We start from the raw sequence: 27,507 nt of genomic DNA, 5'->3' as shown, positions 1-27,507 counted from the left end.
GCACACCACAATTTGGCTTTTAATTAATGTGTCTTTAAACATAAGCCTATTCAGTGGACATCTTTCAAAGCTTCCTGTCCTTTCTCTGTACACGAATGAGCAGGTCCTTACAAAAGAGAGTCTTTAAAATATTTTCAAACAAAAGGCCCAAATAAAAAAAGGTGGTTTAAACTCGCTGTTGTTACATGAGGATGTGAAGCAGGTGCTTCTAAACAGTCCCTTTATGCTTCTTCTGGTGAAATAACTTTTAACAAATGAGGGGTTTTTTTGTAATAAATAAACATCTAAAAGTCTGCTGTTCCATTGGTTTACAGCTTACCAGTTGCCCAAATTAGTATTGCTATAAAGTAAATGTGATCTTTCTTTTCAGTGACTGAACTGTAGGAAATTTATCAGGATTATGACAGCCAACTCCCTGGATGATGATATGATGTGTGTCTGGACACATCCCACTAGATACTAATATTTGACCTGTGAGTCTTTGCTGTTGAACTTCAAAATTAAAATACCTTTCTTATTAATCCTACCCACACACTCCACTTTTCTATGTCACTGTATTTGCTGTTCTCTGCTCTCTCAATTGCTCCCAAGATGATTTCCACCTGTCAGATCAATGCAGGACAGTGCTTCTGTATGTATGTTTGAAGCTGGCATGCTGCATGGACTAAATATACATTTGATTTGAGATCTGAATACAGTGTGAGCCTAACCTCCTAGAAAGAGCCTGTTCAGATACAAGCACTGTCAGTTTCAGGTTCTTCACCTGCAATTTTCTGTTTGTCCTGAGAGGACACTTAGCACATAACAGCCTTTAAAGTCTTGGCATACTACCAATGGACAAGGACCTACTCTAAATCCATCTCATCTCAATTCAACACAAACATAAAGAACAAGTTCAATTAAAAAAACATTTATTTAAATAGTTCAGTGATTTGTCCTTATTTCTTCTTGATCTTCTTATCCTTGGCCTTCTTTTTGCTAGCCTTCTGGGCACTGGCCTTTTTGTAGAGGTAAAGTCCCACCAAGCCCAGCAGAGTGGGCACCAGGGCCAAACACACCAGGGGGAACACATCGTTGACCATCCTCTGCCACTGCGTCTGCTGCGAGAGTGAAATCACCTCCACCTCGAACTCCAGAGCAGCATTACCTAGGACAGATCCATATCACAGTCACTATTCTGCAAAAAGCTCTTAAAGGTTATATCTATTGTTTATGATTATATGTTACATGAGTCAGAAAATAAAGGGGAAAAACATATAAAAGTTAACTGGAGAAACAAAAACAATGTAATGAAATGCTTCCACGCAACGCAGTGCCTCTCTGCATATATTTTCAGAAATTAACTCGGAAGAATCAAATCAGGACACATCAGAAGATATCGTTTCCCCCATGTAGCAGAAAGGCTTAGACAGGGGGGTGCAGCTCATCCTGAGGGCATGATCAGACTCTCTCAGGCAAGGCAAGTTTATTTGTATAGCACAATTCAACAACAAGGTGATTCAAAGTGCTTTACAGAGACATTAAAAAACAAAAACAAATAAAAAGCATGATTTAAAATAGATTTTTTTTTAAAAACAGTCAGTAAAATCAGAACAGTAGATAAAATCAGTAGTTAAAATGTAAGTTTTGAAATTTAAGCTTAAACGTGTGGATTTGGTGTTTTATTCAAATGCAGCTGAGAACAGGTGAGTCTTCAACCTGGATTTAAATAAACTGACTGTTTCAGCTGATCTGAGGCTTTCTGGGAGTTTGTTCCAGATATAAGGAGCATAAAAGCTGAATGCAGCTTCTCCGTGTCTGGTTCTGACTCTGGGAACTGATAAAAAACCGGATCCAGATGACCTGAGGGATCTGGAAGGTTCATACTGGGTCAGGAGGTCACTGATGTATTTTGGTCCTAAACCATTCAGAGCTTTATAGACCAGCATCAGAACTTTAAAGTCTATCCTCTGACGGACAGGCAGCCAGTGTAAAGACCTCAGAGCTGGACTGATGTGGTCCATTTTTTTGGTCTTAGTGAGGACTCGAGCAGCAGAGTTCTAAATGAGCTGTAGTTGTCTGACTGATTTTTTAGGTAGACCTGTAAAGATGCTGTTACAGTAATCAAGCCTACTAAAGATGAATGCATGCACTAGTTTTTCCAGGTCCTGTTGAGACATCAGATCTTTTATCCTTGATATATTCTTGAGGTGATAGTAAGCTGAAAGAAAAGCCACGAGTGATCGCCTTTATCTTATGGTAAAACACTTCTACTGATGATGAAGGCCTTCAGTTACTAAACCTCACTGAAACAGACCACTGATGGTCAGTTCATGAGTGACCTTAGAACTGAAGAAGCTTCTCGGATGAGAGGTGAAACGTCTTCAAGTAACTTAAAGAAGTCCAGATGCTTTTCTTTGCAAGCTCCTTTGACTTCATGAGTTATGGCATTCACAAATTTAGCTGCCCAACAGTGTGACGACTATACCCCATCAGCCTATTATGGCTGATGGGTAATAAAAGTACATCTTAGAAACCTGGTATTCAGATGTGTGGTGGAACAGCAGCTTACTAAGATGCCTCCTATACTTTTTTTCCTTTAATTTGTCAAGTGTTTATCTACATATATTTTACTGGACAAATGATCTCTTTTTATGGTGTTTTGATGATGGTGCCAGAGAGTGTGGGCACGTCGCTGCAGAAATGTGATTCCTGTAAATCATGAATTCTTTAACCAAACTTTGTATGACCTGTCATCTTGTCGTCATAACTATGTATAAACTTTTAAATACGGGTCGGTATATATTTAATGTTTAAATACTGTATTTTGTATTTATATTTCTGTCAGAAGTTTTTGCATCACGTGAGGGAGTATTGTCTTCATTTTGTTATGCTTGCATAATTATAATAAAGACTCTTGAATCTCCGTCATGGAAACAGTTGCTTTTGCTGTTTTTGTCGTTCATCTGTCATCCACTCAGCATTTTTTTTAACAGATCACCTAAAGCTGTAGTCCTGGAACAGACTTCGCTGGATTTGACACCCATAGGGTTTTCCAAATTTGCCTTTATATTATATATACATATGGAAATATGATATTGATTTTATATTTGTCACGCTGCCATGTGCTGTAGGATATTTCTAGTCTAGTACCTGGAATTGTTGGAGGGTAACCTTTCTTTCCATATGCGAGGTGAGAGGGAATAGTGGCTTTGATTTTCTGCCTGAATGAGAGAACAGAAACATACAGGAAGCATTCCTCAGATTCACTTCAAAACTATCCACTTTGGTATTTCTGATTTGTGACGGCATGCATCGTGAATTAACTGGTTTGCTATTCACTTACCCTTCACAGATGCCAATCAAGCTTTGCTCCAGACCTGATATGAAATTTGTACAGAGACATTCGATCAGTATAAAAAGCACGCCCACCACTAATTATGTAATATAAGCTAATCACTCTGACAGAGCTGCTCTTAAGGATTGTCATTCGATAACTTACCAGCGATGACTGTCCTCTTCCCCAGCTCGACAACAAGAGGATCCCGGGATAGAGATGTGTCAATCACCTTTCCATCCATCAGTTTACCCTGAAAACATTCAACAGGAAGAGTGAGGTGGTGCCGAGAATTTTTAAAAAATGCTGAGAGATTTCAGTGGGTGCATATTTTACAGAGGCAGGTTTGAGCTTAAAGAAGCGTGAAACACTGTCTTTTTAACCACAAAACACATTTATTGCTTTAAAGATAAATACAAGAAGTCATTCAATATATATATATATATATATATATATATATAAAAAAAAAAACACCCAGCACGCCCCTGCGGGCGGTTTATCCTTCAAGCTCGGGTCCTCTACCAGAGGCCTGGGAGCTTGAGGGTCCTGCGCAGTATCTTAGCTGTTCCCAGGACTGCGCTCTTCTGGACAGAGATCTCCGATGTTGTTCCTGGGATCTGCTGGAGCCACTCGCCTAGCTTGGGAGTCACCGCACCTAGTGCTCCGATTACCACGGGGACCACCGTTACCTTCACCCTCCACATCCTCTCGAGCTCTTCTCTGAGCCCTTGGTATTTCTCCAGCTTCTCGTGTTCCTTCTTCCTGATATTGCTGTCATTCGGAACCGCTACATCGATCACTACGGCCATCTTCTTCTGTTTGTCTACCACCACTATGTCCGGTTGGTTAGCCACCACCATTTTGTCCGTCTGTATCTGGAAGTCCCACAGGATCTTAGCTCGGTCATTCTCCACCACCCTTGGGGGCATCTCCCATTTTGACCTCGGGACTTCCAGGTTATACTCGGCACAGATGTTCCTGTACACTATGCCGGCCACTTGGTTATGGCGTTCCATGTATGCCTTGCCTGCTAGCATCTTGCACCCTGCTGTTATGTGCTGGATTGTCTCTGGGGCATCTTTACACAGCCTGCACCTGGGGTCCTGCCTGGTGTGATAGACCCCAGCCTCTATGGATCTTGTGCTCAGAGCTTGTTCTTGTGCTGCCATGATTAGTGCCTCTGTGCTGTCTTTCAGTCCAGCTTTGTCCAGCCACTGGTAGGATTTCTGGATATCAGCCACCTCCTCTATCTGCCGGTGGTACATACCGTGCAGGGGCCTGTCCTTCCATGATGGTTCCTCGTCTCCCTCCTCTTTCTTGGGTTTCTGCTGCCTGAGGTATTCACTGAGCACTCGGTCAGTTGGGGCCATCTTCCCAATGTATTCTTGGATGTTCCTTGTCTCATCCTGGACTGTGGTGCTGACACTCACCAGTCCCCGGCCCCCTTCCTTCCGCTTAGCGTACAGCCTCAGGGTGCTGGACTTGGGGTGAAACCCTCCATGCATGGTAAGGAGCTTTCTTGTCTTTATGTCAGTGGCTTCTATCTCCTCCTTTGGCCAGCCTATTACCCCAGCAGGGTACCTGATCACGGGCAGGGCGTACGTGTTGATGGCCCGGATCTTGTTCTTACCATTCAGCTGACTCCTCAGGACTTGCCTGACCCTCTGCAGGTACTTGGTGGTTGCAGCTTTTCTAGCGGCCTCTTCATGGTTCCCATTCGCCTGTGGGATCCCCAAGTACTTGTAACTGTCCTCTATGTCTGCAATGTTGCCTTCTGGTAGTTCAATCCCCTCAGTTCTGACTACCTTCCCTCTCTTTGTTACCATCCGACTACACTTCTCCAGTCCGAACGACATTCCAATGTCATTGCTGTATAGCCTGGTAGTGTGGATCAGTGAATCGATGTCTCGTTCACTCTTGGCATACAGCTTGATGTCATCCATGTACAGGAGGTGGCTGACAACTGCTCCGTTCTGTAGTCGGTATCCGTAGCCAGTCTTGTTAATGATCTCACTGAGGGGGTTCAGGCCTATGCAGAACAGCAGTGGGGACAGAGCATCTCCTTGGTAGATCCCGCACTTGATGGTGACTTGTGCTATGGGCTTGGAGTTGGCCTCTAGTGTTGTACGCCACATCCCCATTGAGTTCCTGATGAAGGCTCTTAGGGTCCCATTGATCTTGTACAATTCTAGGCATTCCAGTATCCAGCTATGGGGCATTGAGTCATAGGCCTTCTTGTAATCAATCCAGGCAGTGCACAGGTTGGTCAGTCTGGTCTTGCAGTCTCGGCTGATTGTTCTGTCTACCAGTAGCTGGTGTTTTGCGCCTCTGGTATTCTTGCCAATTCCTTTCTGTGTCCCGCTCATGTATTGACCCATGTGCCTGTTCATCTTAGCCGATATGATGCCTGACAGGAGCTTCCATGTAGTACTGAGGCAGGTTATTGGTCGGTAGTTGGAGGGGACCGGTCCCTTCTTGGGGTCCTTGGGGATCAGGACCGTCCGGCCTTCAGTTAGCCATTCCGGGTGTCTCTCGTTAACTAGCAGCTGGTTCATTTGTGCTGCCAGACGCTCGTGGAGTGCAGTCAGCTTCTTCAGCCAGTAGGCGTGAACCATGTCGGGCCCTGGTGCTGTCCAACTCTTCATACTGGAGACCCTTTCTTGGATATCTGCCACTGTGATGGTTACTGGACCCTGTTCAGGGAGGTCGCTGTGGTCAGCCCTCAGATCCTCTAGCCACTGAGCATTGCCGTTATGGGTTGCATCCTTCTCCCATATGCTCTTCCAGTATTGCTCCGTCTCCAGCCTTGGTGGTGCTGTTCTCTTATTGTTCCCTTGCCACTGAGAGTACACCTTTGCTGGTTCTGTGGAGAACAGCTGGTTTATTCTCCTGCCTTCTATCTCTCTGGTGTACCTCCTCAAGCGGCTGGCCAAGGCTGTGAGTCTTTGCTTGGCAGTTTCCAAGGCCTCAGGTATGGACAGCTTGCTGTATTTCTTAGGCACCTTATTTGTCGCACCTTTCTGCAACTCCGTTAGTTGGCTAACCTCCCTTCGTGCTACTTTGATCTTGCCCTCTAGCCTCCTTCTCCATGGAGGGTACTGCCCCTTGTCGCTGTTCAACTTGTAGCCAAGCATCTCACTGATCACTGTTGCCGTATTGTAGATCAGCTTGTTAGTGTCGGTAATCGTGGTTGTAGGTATTGCCCGTAGTGCTGCATTAACATCATCTAGCAGACCTTCTGAGGGAACTTCACGTAATCTTGGTAATCGGCTACGCGGGATCCAGGTTTCAAGCTTGGCCATGATCCTATTTTTCAGGTCAGTTCCTCTCGCACTCAACGATCCTTCTCCTATCGCACTTGGGGCTATGTACCCAATCTCGGGTGGGGGTGATGATATCTCCCCCCTGACCTGGCGTCCTGACTCCTCCTTGCCGTAGCATTTGTGTTGTACCTCGTCAATCTCTAGCTGTGAGAGCAGTCCCTTCTTTCGAATGTTGGAACACTGAGCTACTAGTTGTTTCGCCGTCATTGTGGATGTTGGGTATCGAAGAATCCATAGGTCCCTCATCCTATTCATGTAGCCCCTTCCGCCGGGGTTACTTGCATAGTAGCATTCCAACAACGCCCTGTTTTCGTCTCTTGCCCACCGATGCCTTCTTGTTCCAGTAGCCCACTTTTCGTCAGGGTGCCCTGGTTCCTCAACACCTGACGCGGACCTTGTTGATCCGGGCGACGTCCGAGCCGGCATGCCTTCATATTTATCTGTCTCGCTCATGTCTGCGGTAGGCTTGCTTAGCATAGGGGGTCTAGCCTTAGGACCCTTACTGGATACAGACGCCCCAGGCAGGAATCGAACTTGCGATCCTCTGTTCCAAAGGCGTGTAGTCTAACCACTACGCTATCCAGCTGTATGTATGTATGTATGTATATATATACATACATATATACATACATATGTATGTATGTATGTATGTATGTATGTATGTATATATATATATATATATATATATATATATATACACGAATATACGAACGAACATCCAAGAATACATTGGGAAGATGGCCCCAACTGACCGAGTGCTCAGTGAATACCTCAGGCAGCAGAAACCCAAGAAAGAGGAGGGAGACGAGGAACCATCATGGAAGGACAGGCCCCTGCACGGTATGTACCACCGGCAGATAGAGGAGGTGGCTGATATCCAGAAATCCTACCAGTGGCTGGACAAAGCTGGACTGAAAGACAGCACAGAGGCACTAATCATGGCAGCACAAGAACAAGCTCTGAGCACAAGATCCATAGAGGCTGGGGTCTATCACACCAGGCAAGACCCCAGGTGCAGGCTGTGTAAAGATGCCCCAGAGACAATCCAGCACATAACAGCAGGGTGCAAAATGCCAGCAGGCAAGGCATACATGGAACGCCATAACCAAGTGGCCGGCATAGTGTACAGGAACATCTGTGCTGAGTATAACCTGGAAGTCCCGAGGTCAAAATGGGAAATGCCCCCAAGGGTGGTGGAGAATGACCGAGCTAAGATCCTGTGGGACTTCCAGATACAGACGGACAAAATGGTGGTGGCTAACCAACCGGACATAGTGGTGGTAGACAAACAGAAGAAGACGGCCGTAGTGATCGATGTAGCAGTTCCGAATGACAGCAATATCAGGAAGAAGGAACACGAGAAGCTGGAGAAATACCAAGGGCTCAGAGAAGAGCTCGAGAGGATGTGGAGGGTGAAGGTAACGGTGGTCCCCGTGGTAATCGGAGCACTAGGTGCGGTGACTCCCAAGCTAGGCGAGTGGCTCCAGCAGATCCCGGGAACAACATCGGAGATCTCTGTCCAGAAGAGCGCAGTCCTGGGAACAGCTAAGATACTGCGCAGGACCCTCAAGCTCCCAGGCCTCTGGTAGAGGACCCGAGCTTGAAGGATAAACCGCCCGCAGGGGCGTGCTGGGTGTTTTATATATATATATATATATATATATGTATATATATGTGTGTGTGTGTGTGTGTGTGTGTGTGTGTGTGTGTGTGTGTGTGTGTGTGTGTGTGTGTGTGTGTGTATGTGTGTGTGTGAGAGAGTTATTGATGCAATAAGAAGACAGACTCACTTGGTGAGTTTCTCAGATGTGGATTAAGTCTATGCCAACCCTGAAAAGATTAGTAATTAACTTCTCTATTGCAAAAAGTTCTTCGTCTAGGACTCGTCTTAATCCATGTCTGGGAAAATAAGCCACAGTGCTTACACCTTAAAGGAAGGTCCTGACAGTTTTGTAATTCACTGTCTTGCTAAGAGTTAGATGAAAAGACTGATTGCCAGGCATGTCTGTGGTTGGATTACCTTGGCACTAAGACGGGAACCAGGAGGGAGCTAACGGAACAAAATCTGCCTTCCAGCTTTCTACACATCCACAACACATCACTTACAGATGTTAGAAACAAATTTTGTTACTTGTGACAAAACAAACTAGCTCTTATTTCTGTTTTCAGCTAAGCAAAGCTACTGTAGCTCCAGTTGGTTATCTAATAAATATATAAAGCTTTTATGCAACTTTCTGCAAAAAAAAAATTCACCATATATCAGTTTTTATAATATAAATGTTGGTAAACGACCCTGCGACAGACTGGCGACCTGTCCAGGGTGTACCCCGCCTTTCGCCCTATGACAGCTGGGATAGGCTCCAGCGCCCCCCGCGACCCTGAAAAGGATAAGTGGAAGCGAATGGCTGGATGGATGGATGTTGGTAAACGAATGACCAAATATGAGTCAGATATGAGCAAAATATTTCCCTGCAGCAGATTCTTTGAACACACTTTCATTTAAGCAATCCTGTGCCATCTGTGTCACTTGAGTCCACAAAGAGCTAAATCATGAAGCGTTAATTAACAATTAAAAAGCACTCAGAGTCTAATTGAACCCTTAATGAATGTCTTTTTAACACCAGGTGAACTAGAGAGGTGCAAAAACAAAATGTAAGTTTAAAGATTCATAATAAATAAACATGTTTTTCATTTGCCTAAACTGAGTAACCAGGGTGTAACAGCGTAGCAAATGTTTTATTCTCTATTCAAACTGTCTAATTTCTTGTTGTATACAGTTTTATTTTTATGGGTATAACAGTGATGCTTACAGTTTTCTAGTTTTTTGTCTTTTTCGACGTTTGTTGTGAGTTGTTGCCACCTTTGAAGCACAAGATTTTTTTTTGTATTTGTATTTTTTATTATCTGTTCATCCATTTCTTCCACTTATCTAATTCAAGATGGCAGGGAGGGCTGAACGCACCTTGGATAGGTTGGCAGTCTATCACAGAGCTAATACAGAGAGACAGATGACCATTCACATTCACACCGAGGGGCCAGTTTAAAGTCACCACTTGACCAACTGCTGCCGTAAGATGGACCCGTGTTGGAGGAGCAGAGGACAGTGATCTCAGAGATAGAAGTAATGGGATTTTGATAAACTGACACAAAGTCAAGACCATGTAAGGTTTATTGCAGCCATGTGTCCCACTGCGGATATTATGCATCAGCACTGGTAGCACTAATTAACACGTTTGCCTGTGGACTGTGGGAAGTTTGAGTACACAGAGAGAAAATGCAAATGCCACACACACTGGATGTGAACCCAGAATTCCCTGTGAGGCATCAGCAAACTAACTAATTTTTATATTAATTATTACTCCAGGTGAAAAAAAGAATTGCAGCAGTTAAATTTGGACTTCTGGGTTGTAATGGCAAAATTATGTACTTTAAAAAGCCAATTTTACATAGTTTTTAGCCACTTGAAATCTATATAATTAATCAGTAAGTTTCTATATTCAGGTTGAGTGGCAAAACTACGAGCTGTGGTCTTGGTACTGCTACTGCTGACGTGTTGCACCGCCCCATCGTTACACAGTAAAATCAGAGTGGATCTCCACATAAAACCACATTTAAAGCACACAGTGAAGCACTGGCTGACGATCAGAGCCGTTCAGTCGCGGCAAAGCCTTTGTTTTATTCACGTGTGTACGAAAATGCACAAACACAGCGTAGGTCCACATGGTTCACGCACACGGTGCCACATAGACAAGAACCGCGCACGCACTCAGCTTCTCTCCTCGCAAATCTCAGTGAAGCGATGCACATCAGCAGCCGTGGACTCACCGTGTAGTGGATCTGCAGCGTGTCTCCCATTCTGGAAAGCATGGAGCAAGTTTCGGGTTTCACCTTTGGTCAGAAGAGTTAGCTGTTAATACTCATGCATCTTTGTGGCTGCAGTTGTGTTAGAGCTGCTGCTATTGCATTGTAATACTCACCAAGGTCTCCACCTGCAGCTCCTCGGGGGCGTCATCGTGGTCTACCTGCGCGAGTCCACAGGTGAAGACTGCGAGAAGGAGCAGAAAGACGCCCGTCCTCATTGTGAACTTCTGGGAAAGAGATGCCATCCGACAACAACAACTTCCGTGTAGGAGTCTTCTCCACTCATCAGCAGAGCGAAAGAGAGTGAGAGAGCCGTGCCCGTCGACCTCTGCGTCCAAAGTGGCTCAGCGCCAGGTAATGCTGATGTGTTGTAACACTGTAGCGATAAGCCCTAATAGCTGCTGGACGCCGTCCCAACACCTGGGTCCTCCAAAAGAGCCCGCCTCAAACATTCCGCATGCATCCCATCAGGCTGCCGTGGGTGTCAAGCGGAAACTCTGCAGAGGCGCTGGGGGGCGGTGCTGCGCAGCTTCTGCAGGCTCTCCTCCTTCACTGTGTGGCTGCTCCATGCTGGAGAAAGTCGGCGTGCTGAGGAGCAAACACCCCTCCGCTACAGACGCCACGTCTCCCTATGCCCTCCGGTTTAGACTGCAGGAAACGTAAAGGTGATGGGTAGTACCCAGCTTTAGTCCGGAAGTGATGTAAAATAATGTATCGTATTAGAAATATTCTAGAAAGTCTTTGTTTTGTTGTTTTTCTGAAGAACAGCATTATATTTGATTTCTCAACCAATGGTCAACTGATCATCAGTTTTCTTTTTTTCTAAGATGCCCCGCTCTTAAAGGTACAGTAAGTAATTTTTAGGTTATTTAATAGAAAAGCAATCAATGTTGTAGTCATAAACACACACTGATGTGTGTAATTACGTCTTCCAGCAAATTGAAATTACACATGGGAGCGGGAACTAGGTTGTGAAAGCCGCCATGTTGCTTTGCCATCTTGAATACAAGATGGACATCCATGTTCTGCTTAATGTTTTATATATGTGGCTAAAGACCGGCCATGTACTAGTTCATTCTGTTCATCTGGACGTAGCGTTTTTAGTGGGAGAAGAAGTGTTAGGTCATTCATCCAAGTGACTCCTTCAGTATCAGCTGACTGCACATTTCCCCAACCTTATAAACAATACATTTACATATTGAATGAAACTAGCAACACTAACGAACAATGGGCTGTGAGTCAGTTTCTTGATCAATAATATCCATATTGTCATGACCATTGCATTGATCAGTGATCACTGACAAATGGCTATGAGTACCGTTCAAAAAGTTGGGGAATGTCTGCAATCACAACACTGTAAGATGGTGAAATATGTACCCTCAGGCCCCCTCGATTCAGAAATGGTCTTTCCCTTTTCACGTGGCCTCCTTGACTCCCCACTCAAACCAGCATTCCTCCCTGTCCAGGATGTGTACATCCTCATCATTGAGTGTCTACTGGCCTGTAGGTGTAAATAGACTGCGGAGTTTTGGCCTGACGAGTTAGCTCTTGTGTGTTGTGCCATCCGCTTAGCCAGAGGTTGTTTGGTTTCCCCCATGTATAAATCACGGCAACCCTCGTGGCACTTAACAGCTTACGCTATATTACTCTGTTTGTCCTGGGGGACCCGATCCTTGGGGTGGACCAGTTTTTGGCACAGCTTGTTTTGGGGTTTGAAAACCACAGAGATGCTGTGTTTAGAAAAAATGCGTCTCCACTGTTTCAATACTCCTGACACATTAGCGAAAACCCTGCCAGCAGCCTCATCCAGATGAACAGAGTCACCTTTGTAATTTAAAGATCATAAATTGATCTTTCAAGCTACATATAACCATTTAACATTTGTACATGTGTTTTTTCATAATCTCTTTTTTATTGTGTCTCCCCTCCCTCATCTCCACCACCTCTCCTCCTCAAGCCTCATTTCCTGAAAATATGTACGAACATGCTTGTCAGCAGCAGACATGTGACCCCACCCTCTAAGGACAGCTGACAGCGAGCCGACCAAACAACAGCAATAGTTGCATATAAGATAAAATTATGCCAACTAATGTTAGACTCAAGTGTCCTAAGAATCACACTTTCCTTCCGATAAACAGTTTCATTACATTCTCACATTGTATGAGAGTTTATTTGGTGTTTCAGAGTCCAACAATGTTATCTCCACTTCAAAGTAAGTTTCACTAACGCTATCTAACAGCAGCTAACAGCAGCTAACAGCAGCTAACAGAAGCTAACAGAAGCTAACAGCAACACTTTCTGATTAAAAAAAAAGTGTTAAAATAATATCCTTAAGAATTCACCTCTGTATCACTGTCATCAGACAGAAATGAGCTTTACTGACTCATCAATCATGTTAAACTTCTTTCATAAAGTTTTACAGCCTCCTCCAGCGTAATTAGACATGGACGCTTTTCACCCAGCGTATTGACAGCTGAGGTAAACAGGCTGGCAATATACAGTCACTAGAATTATTTGTAGTACAGCACCTAGTGTAGCTACCATCATGCACTTGAAGTGGGAGGGGCAAGAAAACCAAAATTATTTGACTGCAGTCTACTGACATCCACTGGTGAGATTTTACACACTGTAACTTTAAAGGGGACAGAAAATCACGTGCAGTAAAATACAAATGAATGAATAGACAAATATCCAGAAATGCTGTACTGGGCTGTGAAACATAATGACATCTTTAACGTAAAGAAAATGTGAAATGGTATAAATTCAGGTACAACTGGTCAAAACATCCAACATTTTAATTATGTCAGTCTCTCTGTGCCACCCCATATAGTCACAGTCATGCATGCCAAATTGATTATTTGTATCGCAAATCTGTTGTGTTTCATTTCATTTGTATTTTTATGTCTTCCTTAAATGCTGCCAGTTCTCAAAGCAAATTTTAAAGAAATGGCCTTCAGTCTATACACATTTAACTCAGGTTCTCTGCAAGAACACTGTCCCAGATTGCAGTATTTGTGCCACATGCTCATGTGTTAGACAAAGGATAGTTTTTCGTGCAGAGGAGTTAATTATAGTATTTAGCTCTGGTGTTAACTAAAACAAACATATAGTCTTGCTTGCTATGTGATTCTTCCAACACCGCATGCCGGGATGAAGCACCATGTGGCTTAGTCATATCCAGAGACCAAAATCTAATTATTTGACTGAACTACAATGATGGTGATAACAGAGGTGTGGACTCGAGTCACATGACTTGGACTCGAGTCAGACTCGAGTCATTAATTTTATGACTTTAGACTTGACTTGAAAAAATGTTCTAAGACTTGTGACTTGACTTGGACTTTTACACCAATGACTTGGGACTTGAATTGGACTTGAACCGGTTTACTTGAAAAGACTTGATATTTTACCCCAAATATAAAATTTAACATGCATATTATATAGAGATTGAAAATGTGAGGTCATTCACGGGTAGAACCGCAAAGGATTCTGGGAACTCGTGGCAAGCGGTACTAGCGCACGCAGGCTTTCAATTAAAATCAGTTAAACAGCGATAAAAAGAAACACAAAAATGTCAAGAAGCTGTTGTATTATTAACTGCAATAGCCGGTCGCATGACAGCCACGGGAAGCCGACGGGTAAAGAGATCGGTTGTTATCGGATTACGTCGTTGAAGAGAAATTGTTCGAGCCATGTTTCCGAAGTAACAAAGACGCGACGGATGGCCTGGATTGCAGCCATTCAAAGACCAAATATAACGTCCCAGAACCCTCCAGCTCACAGGTTAGTCTGCTCCAAGCATTTACACGAAGGTCAGTGTTTTTTAGTAGTTAATACGTCATTTTCATAACATAATTAGTGATATAGGTTACAAGCAAGTCTGGCGCTGAACAGAAATTGTCGCGCTATGCTCCTTTATTTATTGTGCATAAATAGTGAATTGTCCTGACACAATATTGCGTTTCGCTTCTGTTATTATGGTACACTGACAAAAACATATACTTTTATTCACAGGATAAAACAGGTTTTTTGTATCACTAATTGCCCAGTGCGATTACAGACTGCGGTAAAGTGAGCCGTCATTTGTGAGCCGCGGTCAAGCCAGCCGCCTCCTATCCGCGCGGTGATTACAGCATACAATATTATTGTCACTGCTACATTTCTGTAACGCTACCAGAAATTATTTCCACTACTAATTAATTACCGTTGAGCTCAAAGGTCCTATTAATAAACGGTTAACGAATGTGTATTTATGACGACAATTTGTGAGACTGGTAAACTTATGATACGTACGATGGTCTTTCGTTCTACACGGTGCATTTCAAGGTCCTGCACCCATCCGTCGGTAAACTGTACCTGGGCTTGTTGCAGTGACCTGAAGTTACTAAACTTCATGAGTGTATGCACTCACTCCAAGAACCGTATAATTATAAATATGCATATAAATATGCTAAGATGAGATAGCTGACTTCATCTAACTAGCAAATGTTGTCCAGGCTACGTTGGTGATACAGTTTTTTTTAATGTGTATGATATTTTTGTCATGCGATTTTAAAGCCGGTCCTACAACCGCATCCAAGAATAACATGCAGCTTATCTCAGAACTGTCGGTGAAAATTATTCTTGGAGCTAGGTTTAATTGAGCTGCATTTTAAAGAGGTGCAATTTCACAATTTGTGTATATTTTCTAAGTTCACTATTTTGTCATGTGTTGAGAAAAACACAGATTTTAAAATTACATGGTCTAATATTTACATTTAGCATAACTGCAACATTATTTTTTCGTTTTTTTTTTTTTTTAAAGACTCGAAAGGACTTGAAATTCAAAGTTTCAGACTTGTGACTTGACTCGGACTTTTACACCAGTGACTTGAGACTCGACTCTGACTTGCCTGACATTACTTGAGACTTGACTTGAGACTTGAGGATAAAGACTTGAGACTTACTTGAGACTTGCAAAACAATGACTTGGTCCCACCTCTGGGTGATAATATTCTGATTTGCCATTATGCGTCGTGGTACAGTTCGTATCTACATGATAAATCAGGTTGATTTATGCTAAACTACTTCCTCTCGTTTATGCAGTCCAGAATGATCATTTGCCATGTTACTGTTACGCAACAAATGCTTTACTTTGTTCCCCATCTGTGCAGGGAAGTATTGCACAAGTGTTACTAAGTTCTGAAAAAAAATTTCAACCATTTCCTGAAAACCAAGTAATTTTGCACATAACAGAAGTTTTATGTAACATTGTGTCGGGCACAGTGGCACTTGGATTTCTTTCATTTACAGTTGCACCCATGCTGAAGCTGATGGTGATTGACTCATTCAAAATAATTGAAGTAAATCTGTAGCTTTTAGTTGTCTCTGGGTGAACCTGCTGAGCTGGTTTAAGAAGTTGTTTTCTCAGCACTTGTTATTGTGACTGTTGTTTGAACCTGTCCTAAAAATGCTCTAGCTCCATTAAAACAATTGCATGTGCTACATTACATGTTTAATTTTTTGCTTGTGCATTAGTGTAATGCAACATATTATTCACAATTTCAGTGTTGTCATAAGCAAGAATACTTCTATGTGTTATGTAGTACCATCAGGGAGCAGTCTGATTGGTCACAAATTCTTTCTACAGTATGTCAATGACTTTCAGCATACAGCCTGTTGTAAAAAGTTGTCTTCATGAAAAAGAACCATGAGTTCTGCAAAAGACAGTCCCAACATCATGAACTCAGTCTGGTCTCAACAACACAACGGTGGAGGCCCATAAATATACTATAAACTTATTCATGCAAACTTTTTATTGAATTCTACTGATCATTGAACTCCAAAAGTCAGCAGAAAATGCCACATGTCTGCTTAATCAACCACACTGGCTGCCTGTACCACAACAAATGAACTATGAAATACTCATGATAACATTTAAAGCTCTTCATAGTCTCTGCCCTGCATATTTTACTGATCTCCTCCAGTCTTGCACTCCTCCCCCACTCCCTGTTGTCTCTAGGTGCTAGATTGTCCTCTTATGCTACAATAAAACGTTCTAACTCTACTGTTCAGGAACTGATTTGTTTTCATATTGTACTTTGCAAAATCAAGATAAACTAAAATAGTAAGAAGAGAACATCTACTTAACCCCAATCAAGATTGTTTTAATTGAGTTAAAAACAGGTTTGTTATTTCATTAAAGATTATACATCCATAGTTTATGTAATTGAATGCATTTATGCTTAATAGGATCTCCACAAACTAAACCACTTTAAAAGAGTATTCCCTGAACTGGGGCAATGGTGGGTTTTGTGGCATCTGGGAAATGTTTAGAAATTCCCATGTGTTACAGCACACTGTGATGTGGGTGTCTGAGAAACTGTGCAGCTGATAGGCCCTCGAGGCACTGGTGATAAAATGAAGAGCACAGGTGTAATTAATAACACTGACGAAGCGTCTTTTCTGTATATTTTACCTCAGTGAGGAACAACACTGAGACCCTAAAAATGTTAAACCTAAACTGACTGTGACTGCTGTTGGTGTTAGTGCAGTTTTCCTGCTCTGACATGTCAGAATTTTGCATTTAATCCTAATAAGGACCCCAACTTTTGGACTTTTTCATACATGGAGCAGCTGGTTGTTTTTCCATGGTGTGCAGTGTAAATTTATATGTCTCATTCATGTTTCAGACTATTTACATGACTTAAGATTTCAAAGATCCAAAAGATTGCCCATTGATTTAAAAGCACTGCATATCTATACAGTTGTTTTCCCATAAACTGGCTCATTTAAATGAGTGACCTCATTTAACCAACTCAACCAAGCATGAGGTAAGGTAGAATGCTATGTGTAATAAGTATTCTTATTTTATTTCACCCCCTGCAAAAGACTGGAGGCTCCAAGCAGCTCCTTAAGCAGCATGCTGTTACAGTGTGTGTGTGTGTGTGTGTGTGTGAGATAGAGAGAAGGGGAGTGTCAATGAGTGCTTGTCATGAAACATACTTGAAAATGAGGGTGAGAGACTGCAAAAACTCCCCCCACCGAGAGCCAGAGGTGGACAGAGAGACACACAGGAGACCCTGGCTGTCCACAGCCCACTGAATAATGCTCAAGACCCAAGGTTTTTATTGTTTCTAAAATATATCTTATTCACTTTTTCTTTCTGACCCTTGTACTGTTGTAAGAAGTGAATTTCCCCAGTGTGGCGTTAATAAAGTCTGTATCTATCTGTTTTCACTCCTCACTTCCTTTTTAAAAAAATCCTCTTTACTTCCTTTACCTCTTCCTCATTTAGCTGTTTGTATTAGTTTTGGTGTTAGTTTTAACCTTTTTAATTATTAAAGGCTGAACAGATAGTTAGTTTAGAATAGATAACCCATTAAAGAATTTACTGAATCGAGTTGAATCTCAGTCATAGGCATCTCAAAGCCTCATGATTAAGGTTCAGACAACCCATTTGCTAATGAGTAAAATAAAGGACAGCTTCCCTATACATTTTTAAATGTTTATTAGTGTTGAGTAGCTTGCTCAGCATCCTTTCACAGAGTTCCCGGTTTTTGTGTTTCAGTCTAGTTTCTATTTTTATTTCAGTTAACCAAAATACTAACTAAAATTCACGGTTCGCTCTTTTACGTGACGTTTTAGTTAACTATAATAATCTTACAGACAACCTGGTTTTGTTTTTAAAAGAAAAGAAAAACAGAGAGAAGAGTTTTTACAACCTTTTGGTCGTATTGTACTGTTGAAGTGACACCTGCTCTCGCGAGATCCCGCTTGCTGCTGAGTCGCTTCTCTCGGAAAGTGTCGTGAGACGTTGATAGTAGAGGACTGCTCGGCTAAGGTAAGTGAGGATACTGGCTCCACCATCAGCACGACAAAAATCCATGTAGTTCCCGGCAGGTGATGAAACTGTAGTGGAGCAGATGTCTGTCCGGTGGGGGATGTATTAAGCTCCGGGTAACAACGAGTGACGGCTCGCTAGCAGCCGGATGCCCGCTGAGGTGATGAGCGGACGGATGGATGAATGGGGCGGATCAACACGCTAGCTACGGTCACGTCTAATCGATTCCGCGATTGAAGCAAACTAGACTGATAAATAGAGTTATTATAGAAGCGATAATTCGGGGGGGAAGGCGCGACTTTGTGCAACTAAGCTTGGGTAACGACGAGAGATTTTACAGGAGCCCCGTGTAAGGGTTACCTAACGTAGCATTCCGGGCTAACCTGAGTCACTGGCAGCTGAATGAATTCTATCAGACCGGCACATCGCGGCCCTTCGCCCACCTAAGATCACCATTTAATGAAATATGCCGTGTTTGAACCTGCGGCAGCTGGATGAGGAGAGGAGCTGGTGTCAGAAACAGCAGCAGGGTGCCGATCGTGTTCAGCACCATGGACAGGGCTGCGGGAAGTCCTCGTTTACTTTTATTTTCTAGTCTTAAATTTCACCTTACTGAGCCTGTTTACTCGCTTTCTGAATAGCTGTCAGCATAGGACTGTTTAATTACTGCACTTACAACATATTAAAAACTAGGCATTGGGCAGCTCTTGTCCACATTAAAAATAAACATACAATCAACAGTGTTTGAGTACCTTTTATAGTTTCATTTGATTTGTTCGTCTTTGGCTTGTGTGACCTTACTTGAATACTTAGGTGGTGGAGTGTGCAGAGCATATTTTGCAGCCTTAGAAAAGAAATCCCACCTGTGTTGAGTATTTTTAGTTATTTTTGTCCCTTGAGTTGTCATTTGACTATTTCTACTTGCTGTGTCCACCCTGAAAGAAATATCCTTCCTCTTGCTGCTTTCCCTGAGGTTATCCCTCCTTTCCCCTTCGTGCTGTATAGATTTTACACCCACCTAGGGCACTTTTTTAAAAATCATTATTTGTGTCTGATATGACTCGGTGTAAAAGTAATCTAAAGGGAGAATTTTAGTCATTTGTCCCTGGTTATGACCAGATGGCTTTGTTATAGATGTGTTCAAGCCACGCTCTGTAATATAGGACATTTTTCATGTGCTTTAAGGGCTTGGCACCATTACAGGCTAACATTTGAAGGAGAAAAAAGCATCAGAAAGGGTCTGAACAGATTGTGCTGAAGCCTGGAGTCATGGCATCTCCATCACCCGCTCTGTGATAATGACTGTGGGCGAGTAACACAGCTTTGCACCTGTCTTGCTGCGTGCATGTAGAAGTGAGATTTCTCTGGCTTGATTTTGTCATTTTAGTGTTTGAGAGGTGAGAGGAGGAGTGAGCCAGAGTATTTACTGGATTGTAATTTAACAGACTTGACAGTTTGGCTCGTTAATCATTCTGTCTCATTCCAGCATGTTAATAATTAAGACCAGCATGATTGCTTCTCAATGTCTGTTTCTTTTCAGCCCTCCTAAAAAAAAAAATCAATCCCCGCTGGACAACTGACACTTTGCAGAAAGGCCTCAAGCACTTAAACTGACGTTTAGGAACATCGTCTGAATCATGGGGAACATTTTTGGGAATTTGCTGAAGAGCCTCATAGGGAAGAAAGAGATGAGGATCTTGATGGTGGGGCTTGATGCTGCTGGAAAAACAACGATCCTCTATAAGCTCAAACTGGGGGAAATAGTCACCACAATCCCAACAATCGGTATGTGAAAGCAGCTTTCTACTCGCATCAGCCAACAGTGGATATGATGTTTTGCTTCACGCACTGTGTGACCTCTTATTTCAGGGTTCAACGTGGAGACAGTGGAATACAAGAACATCAGCTTCACTGTGTGGGACGTGGGTGGGCAGGACAAGATCCGTCCTCTCTGGAGACACTACTTTCAAAACACGCAGGGTGAGCGGAGCTAATCAGAGGGTCACAGCAACATAAATGCTTGCATTTCTCTTCTTCTAATGCAAATGGTTTATTTTGTTTCTTACTCTTGCCGCTGCAGGTCTAATCTTTGTGGTGGACAGTAATGACAGAGAGCGTGTGAACGAAGCGCGAGAGGAGCTGATGAGGATGCTGGCTGAGGACGAGCTGAGGGATGCCGTGCTCCTCGTGTTTGCTAATAAACAGGCAAGAGACTCTAGTGTTACGTATATTCATACACATAGCAGGCTCATAGCAGAGGGTGAGCCCCCAAATACCAGCTTCCTTATCTGTGTAATTTTAAAGCAGTTCTGGAAATTAGGTGGCATTAAATTATAGTGTGAGTTGTAATCATTACCAGGGTAGTAAAAAGGTAGTAAAACAGTCATTGTGACATGAACTAATGGGTAATCACAGATGTTACTAGTCACATTAGTGAGGTCAGTGATATTTAGGTGCAGACTTATAATTAACATCATGTGATATTCCACATCGAGAAAGGTTTTCACAGGAGTATTAGGGAGCAGTTACTTTCTAAGCTCTAATGTCTTAAGACTACTCTCTAATGAAGCAGGAATATTATAGAGCAGTTTAGAGATTAGTTACTCTGTAATAATACTATTATTATATGTTATAATACTATTGTTATGCTTTGTTAAAGAGCTCTAATATTCCTGTGTTTTCACAGGACTACTCTTAGACTCTACTACAGAAAAGTTACTCTCTAATACTCCTATGAAAGAAGAAGACTTAGAGAATAACTACCGTATTTTCACGACCATAAGGCGCACTTAAAAGTCTTAGATTTTCTTCAAAAAGTGCGGCGCGCCCTATAGCGCGGTGCGCCCTATGTGTTGTAAGGAGGACGTAGTAGAGAACACCATGAGAACGTTAAAGGGTGAAGTGTGGGCGTTGATCGTATATACCGGGACAATCGCACATACCTGTATAAAAGAACAGGTATGTGCATTATGCAGGACATCGTTGTTTTAACAACCCTGAAAATGGCAAAGAGACACGCTTACGAAGCACAGTTTAAACTGAAGGCCATCAGCTACGCGGAGGAACATGGAAATCGAGCAGCGGCGAGAGAATTTAAGATTAACGAATCGATGGTTCGCAAATGGAGGAAGCTGGAAAACAAGCTCCGGCAGGTCAAGAAAACGCAGCTGAGTTTCCGCGGACATAAGGCGAGGTGGCTCGAGTTGGAGGAAAGACTCGAGCGGTGGATCATCGAGCAAAGAGCGAGCGGGAGAAGCGTTTCGACGGTCACCATTCGGCTAAAAGCAGTTTCACTAGCTGAAGAGATGAACATTGAACATTTCCAAGGAGGTCCGTCTTGGTGCTTTCGTTTTATGAAACGGTGCCATTTTTCCATCCGGACCAGGACTACGGTAGCGCAGCAACTTCCAGCGGATTATAAGGAAAAGCTGGCCATCTTCCGCTCCTACTGCAGCAAACACATCGGTGACAAACACATCCAGCCCAGCCACATCACAAACATGGATGAGGTCCCGCTCACTTTTGACATCCCGGTGAGTCACACTGTGGAGAAGAAGGGGACCAGCACGGTAGCGATACGCACAACGGGGTATGAAAAGTCTTCTTTTACTGTTGTGCTTGGCTGCCATGCTAATGGACAGAAACTGCCGCCTATGGTGATTTTTAAGCGAAAGACTTTGCCTAAAGAGAAGTTTCCAGCAGAAATCATCATTAAGGCAAATGAAAAGGGCTGGATGGATGAGGAAATGATGAAAGACTGGCTGAGGGAGGTGTATGTAAGGAGACCAGGTGGTTTTTTCCACGCATCACCATCGCTCTTAATCTGTGACTCTATGCGTGCCCATCTCACAGCCGATGTGAAAAAACTAGTGAAGCAAATGAACTGTGAGCTTGCTGTCATTCCGGGAGGCCTGACAAAGGAACTCCAACCGCTGGACATCGGTGTGAACCGCCCGTTCAAAGTAAGGCTGCGAGCGGCCTGGGAGCGATGGATGACCGGTGGAGACCACAGTTTCACTAAGAGTGGAAGGCAGCGCCGGGCGAGTTACGCCACAATTTGCCAATGGATTGTAGATGCTTGGGCTAACATGTCTGCTGGCACTGTTGTTCGAGCTTTCGCAAAAGCCGGCATCGTTTCCGAGGAGCCGCACGGCACGGAAAGTGACTCTGACGGTGAAGACAGTGAACCTGGCATGTTTGATGGAGATTTAGCGCAGCTGTTCAATTCAGACACAGAGGATGAGGACTTCGATGGGTTTGATTGATGATAAAAATGTGAGTACCAAACTTTGTTTCGCTCCTGCTTTATTTTTAAATACGCACACTTGTATGCTTGTGTGTTGTTGATGATGACGATTACCGGCAATAGAAATGTGAGTAAGGTACCGAATTCAGGTTTGCTCCCGCTTTATTTTTAAATACGCATACGGTACTTGTATGCGCCCTATGGTCCAGTGCGCCTTATGTGTGTGTTAAATACAGTAAGGGCACACATAACTGAGACTGCGCCTTTTAGCACAGTGCGCCTTATGGTCGTGAAAATACGGTACCCCTCATACTACTCTCTAAAGCTCCTGTGAAAACACTGGAGTATTGCAAAGTAGTAATAATAATACTCCAGTCAAAATAAAACATGCAGAAAATTCATCCACGCAGAGATGGAAAGCGCAATTTTCTCTCCTCACTGACCCGTCTGCTCTTTGACAGGACTTACCAAATGCCATGAACGCCGCAGAGATCACAGACAAGTTGGGCTTGCACTCTCTGCGTCATCGCAACTGGTACATCCAGGCCACCTGCGCCACCAGCGGCGATGGCCTCTACGAGGGCCTCGATTGGCTGGCCAATCAACTCAAGAACAAGAAGTAAGAAGAAAACTGGAAGAAAGCATCCAGCGACCACACCCATACCAACTTTTTATTTCTTTTTAGGGATGAGGGTGCGGGTTGAGCACCGAGGTTTTTGATTGATAAAAGATTCTGGGTCTTGGGTGGGGGCGGCGGGGTGTCAGATTTAGATTTTTGGTCTGGTCCTTCTGGTTTTCTGTGGTTATAAAAAAAACACATTCTCATGTTCGTATCTAACCAGTCACTCACAGACACACACACAGAGACACACACATATGCACACTAACAATAAGCAATCACAGCAGGCACTTGCTTTTCCTCCGTCCACCTCTCGTCCACCAATCGTCTTTAGGTATATAATGTACTGTATGTTAGTCTCTAGGTGCTGTGTCGAGTCACATGGGACTCCAGCAATGAGTCCAATCTGACTTTGTTGATGTATGTTTTCCCGTTGTCAGTGGTCCATGAAAGGAACTGTTCCACGTCCTGTTTTTTTTTTCTTGTTTTTGTTGTTTTTTATGCCTTTTCCTACAGAGTTCCAGAGCCATGTTTGAGAACAGTCACATCTGGCAGATTCATGTCACAATGATTAATATGATTGCTTTGCTTTTCCTTTTGACTTGCGAGCGTGTACTTGAACTCCGCAGCCTAGACAGTATTATCCCAAGCAGCTCTCTGACGTCTTTTGATATCTGTGCCATGTTTCTACTCCCCGTGTGGCAACCCGAAGCGTCGAAGCCGCCCTTTTTAAATATTTTAAAACGCACAACACTCTTTCTCAGTTGCCTCACCTGCATGCATCCTGCCACCACTGTTGGGTACTTCTCCATCCAGAGAACCGCATAGATGTTATTTGTATGTTTTCCCCCCTCATCGTGTTCTCGCGCCGTTTACAGTAGGATGCGCAAAACTATCCGAAATCACCACTTTTAGTGCAGTTGGTGGCAACATTTGCTCAGAACAACAACAACAAAAAAAAGCCAACAAAAAAAGCGACTAGTCAGCTTTATGGTCTTTTTAGATGTGAAAACAGCATATAGCACATTAACTCAGCACAGATGGCCTGTGCTGCTTGTCTATACGAGTACTCGAACTGCGTCAGGTTGCTCTTGCTTGTGTGGATTTTTTTTTTTTAAATTTTTTAATTTTTTGTGTCTAATTTGCATACCGGGGGGGTGGGGATGGGGAGGGGGACGATGCTGTAACTGATAACTCCGTATTACTGAATGTGAATATTGTTGATGAATCTATAAGTGGCTGTAATGATGTTTATCTGACATGCCATCATTTCAGTGATGTATCTGCATAAGTCATGCAAAACGAAGCAGGGTAACCGGATTGGTATGTCGATGTTGTAGTTTGCAGAAATTCACAAACCACCAACTTTCCGAACAGCAGACGGGATTGCGGCGTCGCCACTGATACAAGCAGAATCCGCAGACTCCTGTCAATGAAACGATTCCTTTGTGCCACACATGGGTACTGCTGCCACTCATATACCAGTCACAGTGCAACACGCTGTGCATCCGCCCTACCAACTTATCAGCACATATCCAGCATCTGTTGTAACCATGAGTTAGATCCTTTGGTTTTTGTGGCCTTATATTCCGATTGATTTCCTCTCACAGAGTTTGGTTTCATACTTACCAGTAAAGAATGATTTATTCCTTATTGCCCTCTAACGGCAGGTTTCGCACCACAGCTCACTATGGTAAGGCAAAGATTTCGTCGTATAATGTGTTCTTTTGATTTTTGCCCGTATACTTGATTCATATTTGGTGGTAGATTTCTTCAGTTCTCTTTGGGGTTTAAATGAACTTTGATGTAGACTGTGTCTGTGAAACAATCAGTGCAGAGAAATAAAAGATTCTGATGATTCATTCTGTACCGTTATAGTTACACAAGTAGATTTAAAAAAAAATGTTGAAGACCATGTTTCAATGCTGAATGCATGGAGACATCTGTATGTGATGTAAGAAACCAAAATCCTGCTGTATTACGAATAAACCCATTTTCTGAATGATCTGTCTCATCAGCTGGGAGCGGGAACTAATAGGCTTCATTGCCACATACGTACAGCTTCTTCTTCTTGTTTTGGCTGCTTACACAGCACCATTTCACCCTGGCATTTTCCTTTGTCACACCAACTCTTCTGCACATCCATGAATCTTAGCTGTCTTTGTTTTTTTTCTCTGGCAGCTTCATAGTCAACATGCTTTGTCCAGTACATTCACAATCCCCGTCTCTGACTTTGTTTCCAAGCTGCTCAACCTGACCTGTCCCTCTGATGTTCCAATCCTGTCCATTATGGTCACTCCTAGTAAAAATCTTATCATCTTCAACTCAGCTTTCAGTCCTTTTCTCAGTATCACCGTCTGTAAACCGTACATGGCAGCAGGTCTCACTACCACCTTGTAAACTACTTCCTCTCTTGCTGCTATTCCTGTCACAAATCACCCCTGACAGTCGTCTCCACCCTACTCCACCCTGCCTGCACTCTCTTCTCATTCTGCACTCACCTGTCTTGTGCACTGTCCATTATCTTGGATTGTTGACCACAGGTATTTCAACTCCTCCACTTCATTACACTTCACTGTTACACCTGCCTCTATGTCTACGTGACAAATGTCTTGCTGTGACAGGCTCCAACCAGGAGAGGACACTGTTCCACAATGATATCTGTTCGGTCAAAGAGGTCCCAAAGCATTAATCAAATCCATTAAAAATTGAAAGGTTTATTTGTCCTCTGAGACACCCCTGCTGAACAACATGCAGTAGCTGACATGATTTTAATTGTTCATCTCAGGCAAGATCGGTTCAATCTTATCCAAAAGAAATAGAGATGGTCATAAGTGCGTCCATTTCCTCTAAATCAGACTATTGCTACTCTTTAAACACATGCTTGAGCCAGCAAGAGCTACTTAGATTAACGCTGAAGTGTGCTGCAGCTGGACTCCTCAGAAATAGATATATATGCATAACTCATACATCACAAAACATATGGAATAATTCCTAAATCTGCGGTGAAAGGGGAAATATACTGTCATGTGAAAAAGGAAGTCCACCGTTTGTAGAGCCACCTTCAGCAGCCATAAGTCAACGTAACTGTTTTCTGTAATCAGGGTCTCGTTTTGTCGTAGAGCAATTTCAGCCCACTCTTCTTCTTTTTTTTAATTTAAATTTTCAGTCCATTGAGGTTTGCAGGCATTCATTTATGCACAGTGTTGTAAAGGCTCACCTTTCAGCACATTCACTTGACCAGATGCACCTTGTTTCTTTTCCTCACCTTTGATTGGGTGTGGTGCTTGCCCTTAATTGCACTCACCTGTCACTCGTTATATAAGGACTGCAGTCACCTACAGCTCACTCTTTCTTCACTCCCACATGGGGCAGCAGCTGAGGTGAGTTTCTGTTTGAGTCTCCTGAGTTTATGTATTATTTTGAGTTACTTAAATCATATTTTATTTCCTTTCAGAGATGGCAGTCCATGTGTCTTTCCTTTACTGATTTGAGAATAAAAGGAGAACCCTGTGAATGATTGATGACTGCTTATTTTCATTCTAATCGGATGAGCCCATGATGATGACTACTTAAATCCTGAGCCTTCCTCCAGAACACACAGCTCCCTTATTTTCAGGCATTATGTTGTAGATTTATTGCTGTCCTTGCAATCATTGTCCTATTGTGTGATTTACATGTTAGACAGTCTCACTGGCCTCTAAAATACTTTGGTACACATGGGAGTTCATGGTGGACTCAATGACTGCAAAGTGTCCAAGTCCTGTGGCTGCAAAACAAGCCCAAATCATCACCCCTCCACCACTGTGTTTGACTCTTGGTATGAGGCGCTTGTACTGATCCTGTGGTTTTTGCCAAACAGAGCACTGTGTATTATGCCCAAACATCTTCACTCCAAAGGGATGTTTGAGAGGTCTTGTGGTTTATTTAGATGCAACTTGATGCTAACCCGAGCCCTGCTGCCATGTTCTTTATCCTAGCAACCTTTCCAAACAACCTCTCAGCCCGTGTCTAACTGTAGTTTCATATCTAACATGCTAGCTGAGTCTTGTAGAGTTTGAGACGTGGCTCTTGGGTTCCTTGCACCCACTTACCTTTCTGAACTTTTAACTATGCATATGCCCAATGACAAATATTGACATATGGAAAAAGTGCATATTTAGGAGCTGAACATTTTAGTGGTGTGTACAAAACAGTTTAATGCACTTTTTCATGGTTTGCATCAGGTGCAAAACGAGTCCATTTACTTTCACTACTCTCAGCTTTGCCCTGAAGCACCAACATACTTCAGTTACACTTCAGTAGCTTTCTGTGAGATTT

The 27,507-nt window shown here is 43.1% G+C and overlaps 2 protein-coding genes across 4 annotated transcripts; one reads left to right on the top strand and one right to left on the bottom strand.

The window, feature by feature from the left end:
• Window positions 1–894: 894 nt before the first annotated feature.
• Window positions 895–10,975, bottom strand: fkbp11 (FKBP prolyl isomerase 11). The gene is made up of 6 exons (XM_082532509.1): window positions 10,617–10,975; window positions 10,465–10,527; window positions 3,482–3,569; window positions 3,326–3,359; window positions 3,133–3,203; window positions 895–1,147 (listed from the first exon to the last, which is right to left on the bottom strand). Exons 1-6 carry the CDS (start codon window positions 10,743–10,745, stop codon window positions 939–941), a joined length of 594 nt encoding a protein of 197 aa, XP_082388635.1. The 5' UTR covers window positions 10,746–10,975; the 3' UTR covers window positions 895–938.
• A 6,508-nt stretch (window positions 10,976–17,483) lies between these two features.
• LOC309706204 (ADP-ribosylation factor 3) lies at window positions 17,484–25,189 on the top strand. 3 transcript variants are annotated; one of them, XM_082532511.1, is made up of 5 exons: window positions 17,484–17,602; window positions 19,863–20,107; window positions 20,192–20,302; window positions 20,403–20,527; window positions 23,030–25,189. In XM_082532511.1, exons 2-5 carry the CDS (start codon window positions 19,960–19,962, stop codon window positions 23,189–23,191), a joined length of 546 nt encoding a protein of 181 aa, XP_082388637.1. In that variant the 5' UTR covers window positions 17,484–17,602; window positions 19,863–19,959; the 3' UTR covers window positions 23,192–25,189. The 3 variants fall into 3 exon arrangements, with proteins under 3 accessions (XP_082388637.1, XP_082388636.1, XP_082388638.1); XM_082532510.1 differs by lacking the exon at window positions 17,484–17,602 and adding an exon at window positions 18,097–18,322; XM_082532512.1 differs by lacking the exon at window positions 17,484–17,602 and adding an exon at window positions 18,399–18,482.
• Window positions 25,190–27,507: the final 2,318 nt, after the last annotated feature.

The sequence above is a fragment of the Aulonocara stuartgranti genome (genome assembly GCF_965226115.1).
Source record: "Aulonocara stuartgranti genome assembly, chromosome: 5".
In the NCBI taxonomy this organism is placed as follows: Eukaryota; Metazoa; Chordata; class Actinopteri; order Cichliformes; family Cichlidae; genus Aulonocara; species Aulonocara stuartgranti.
This window is presented reverse-complemented; position numbering and strand designations above follow the sequence as displayed.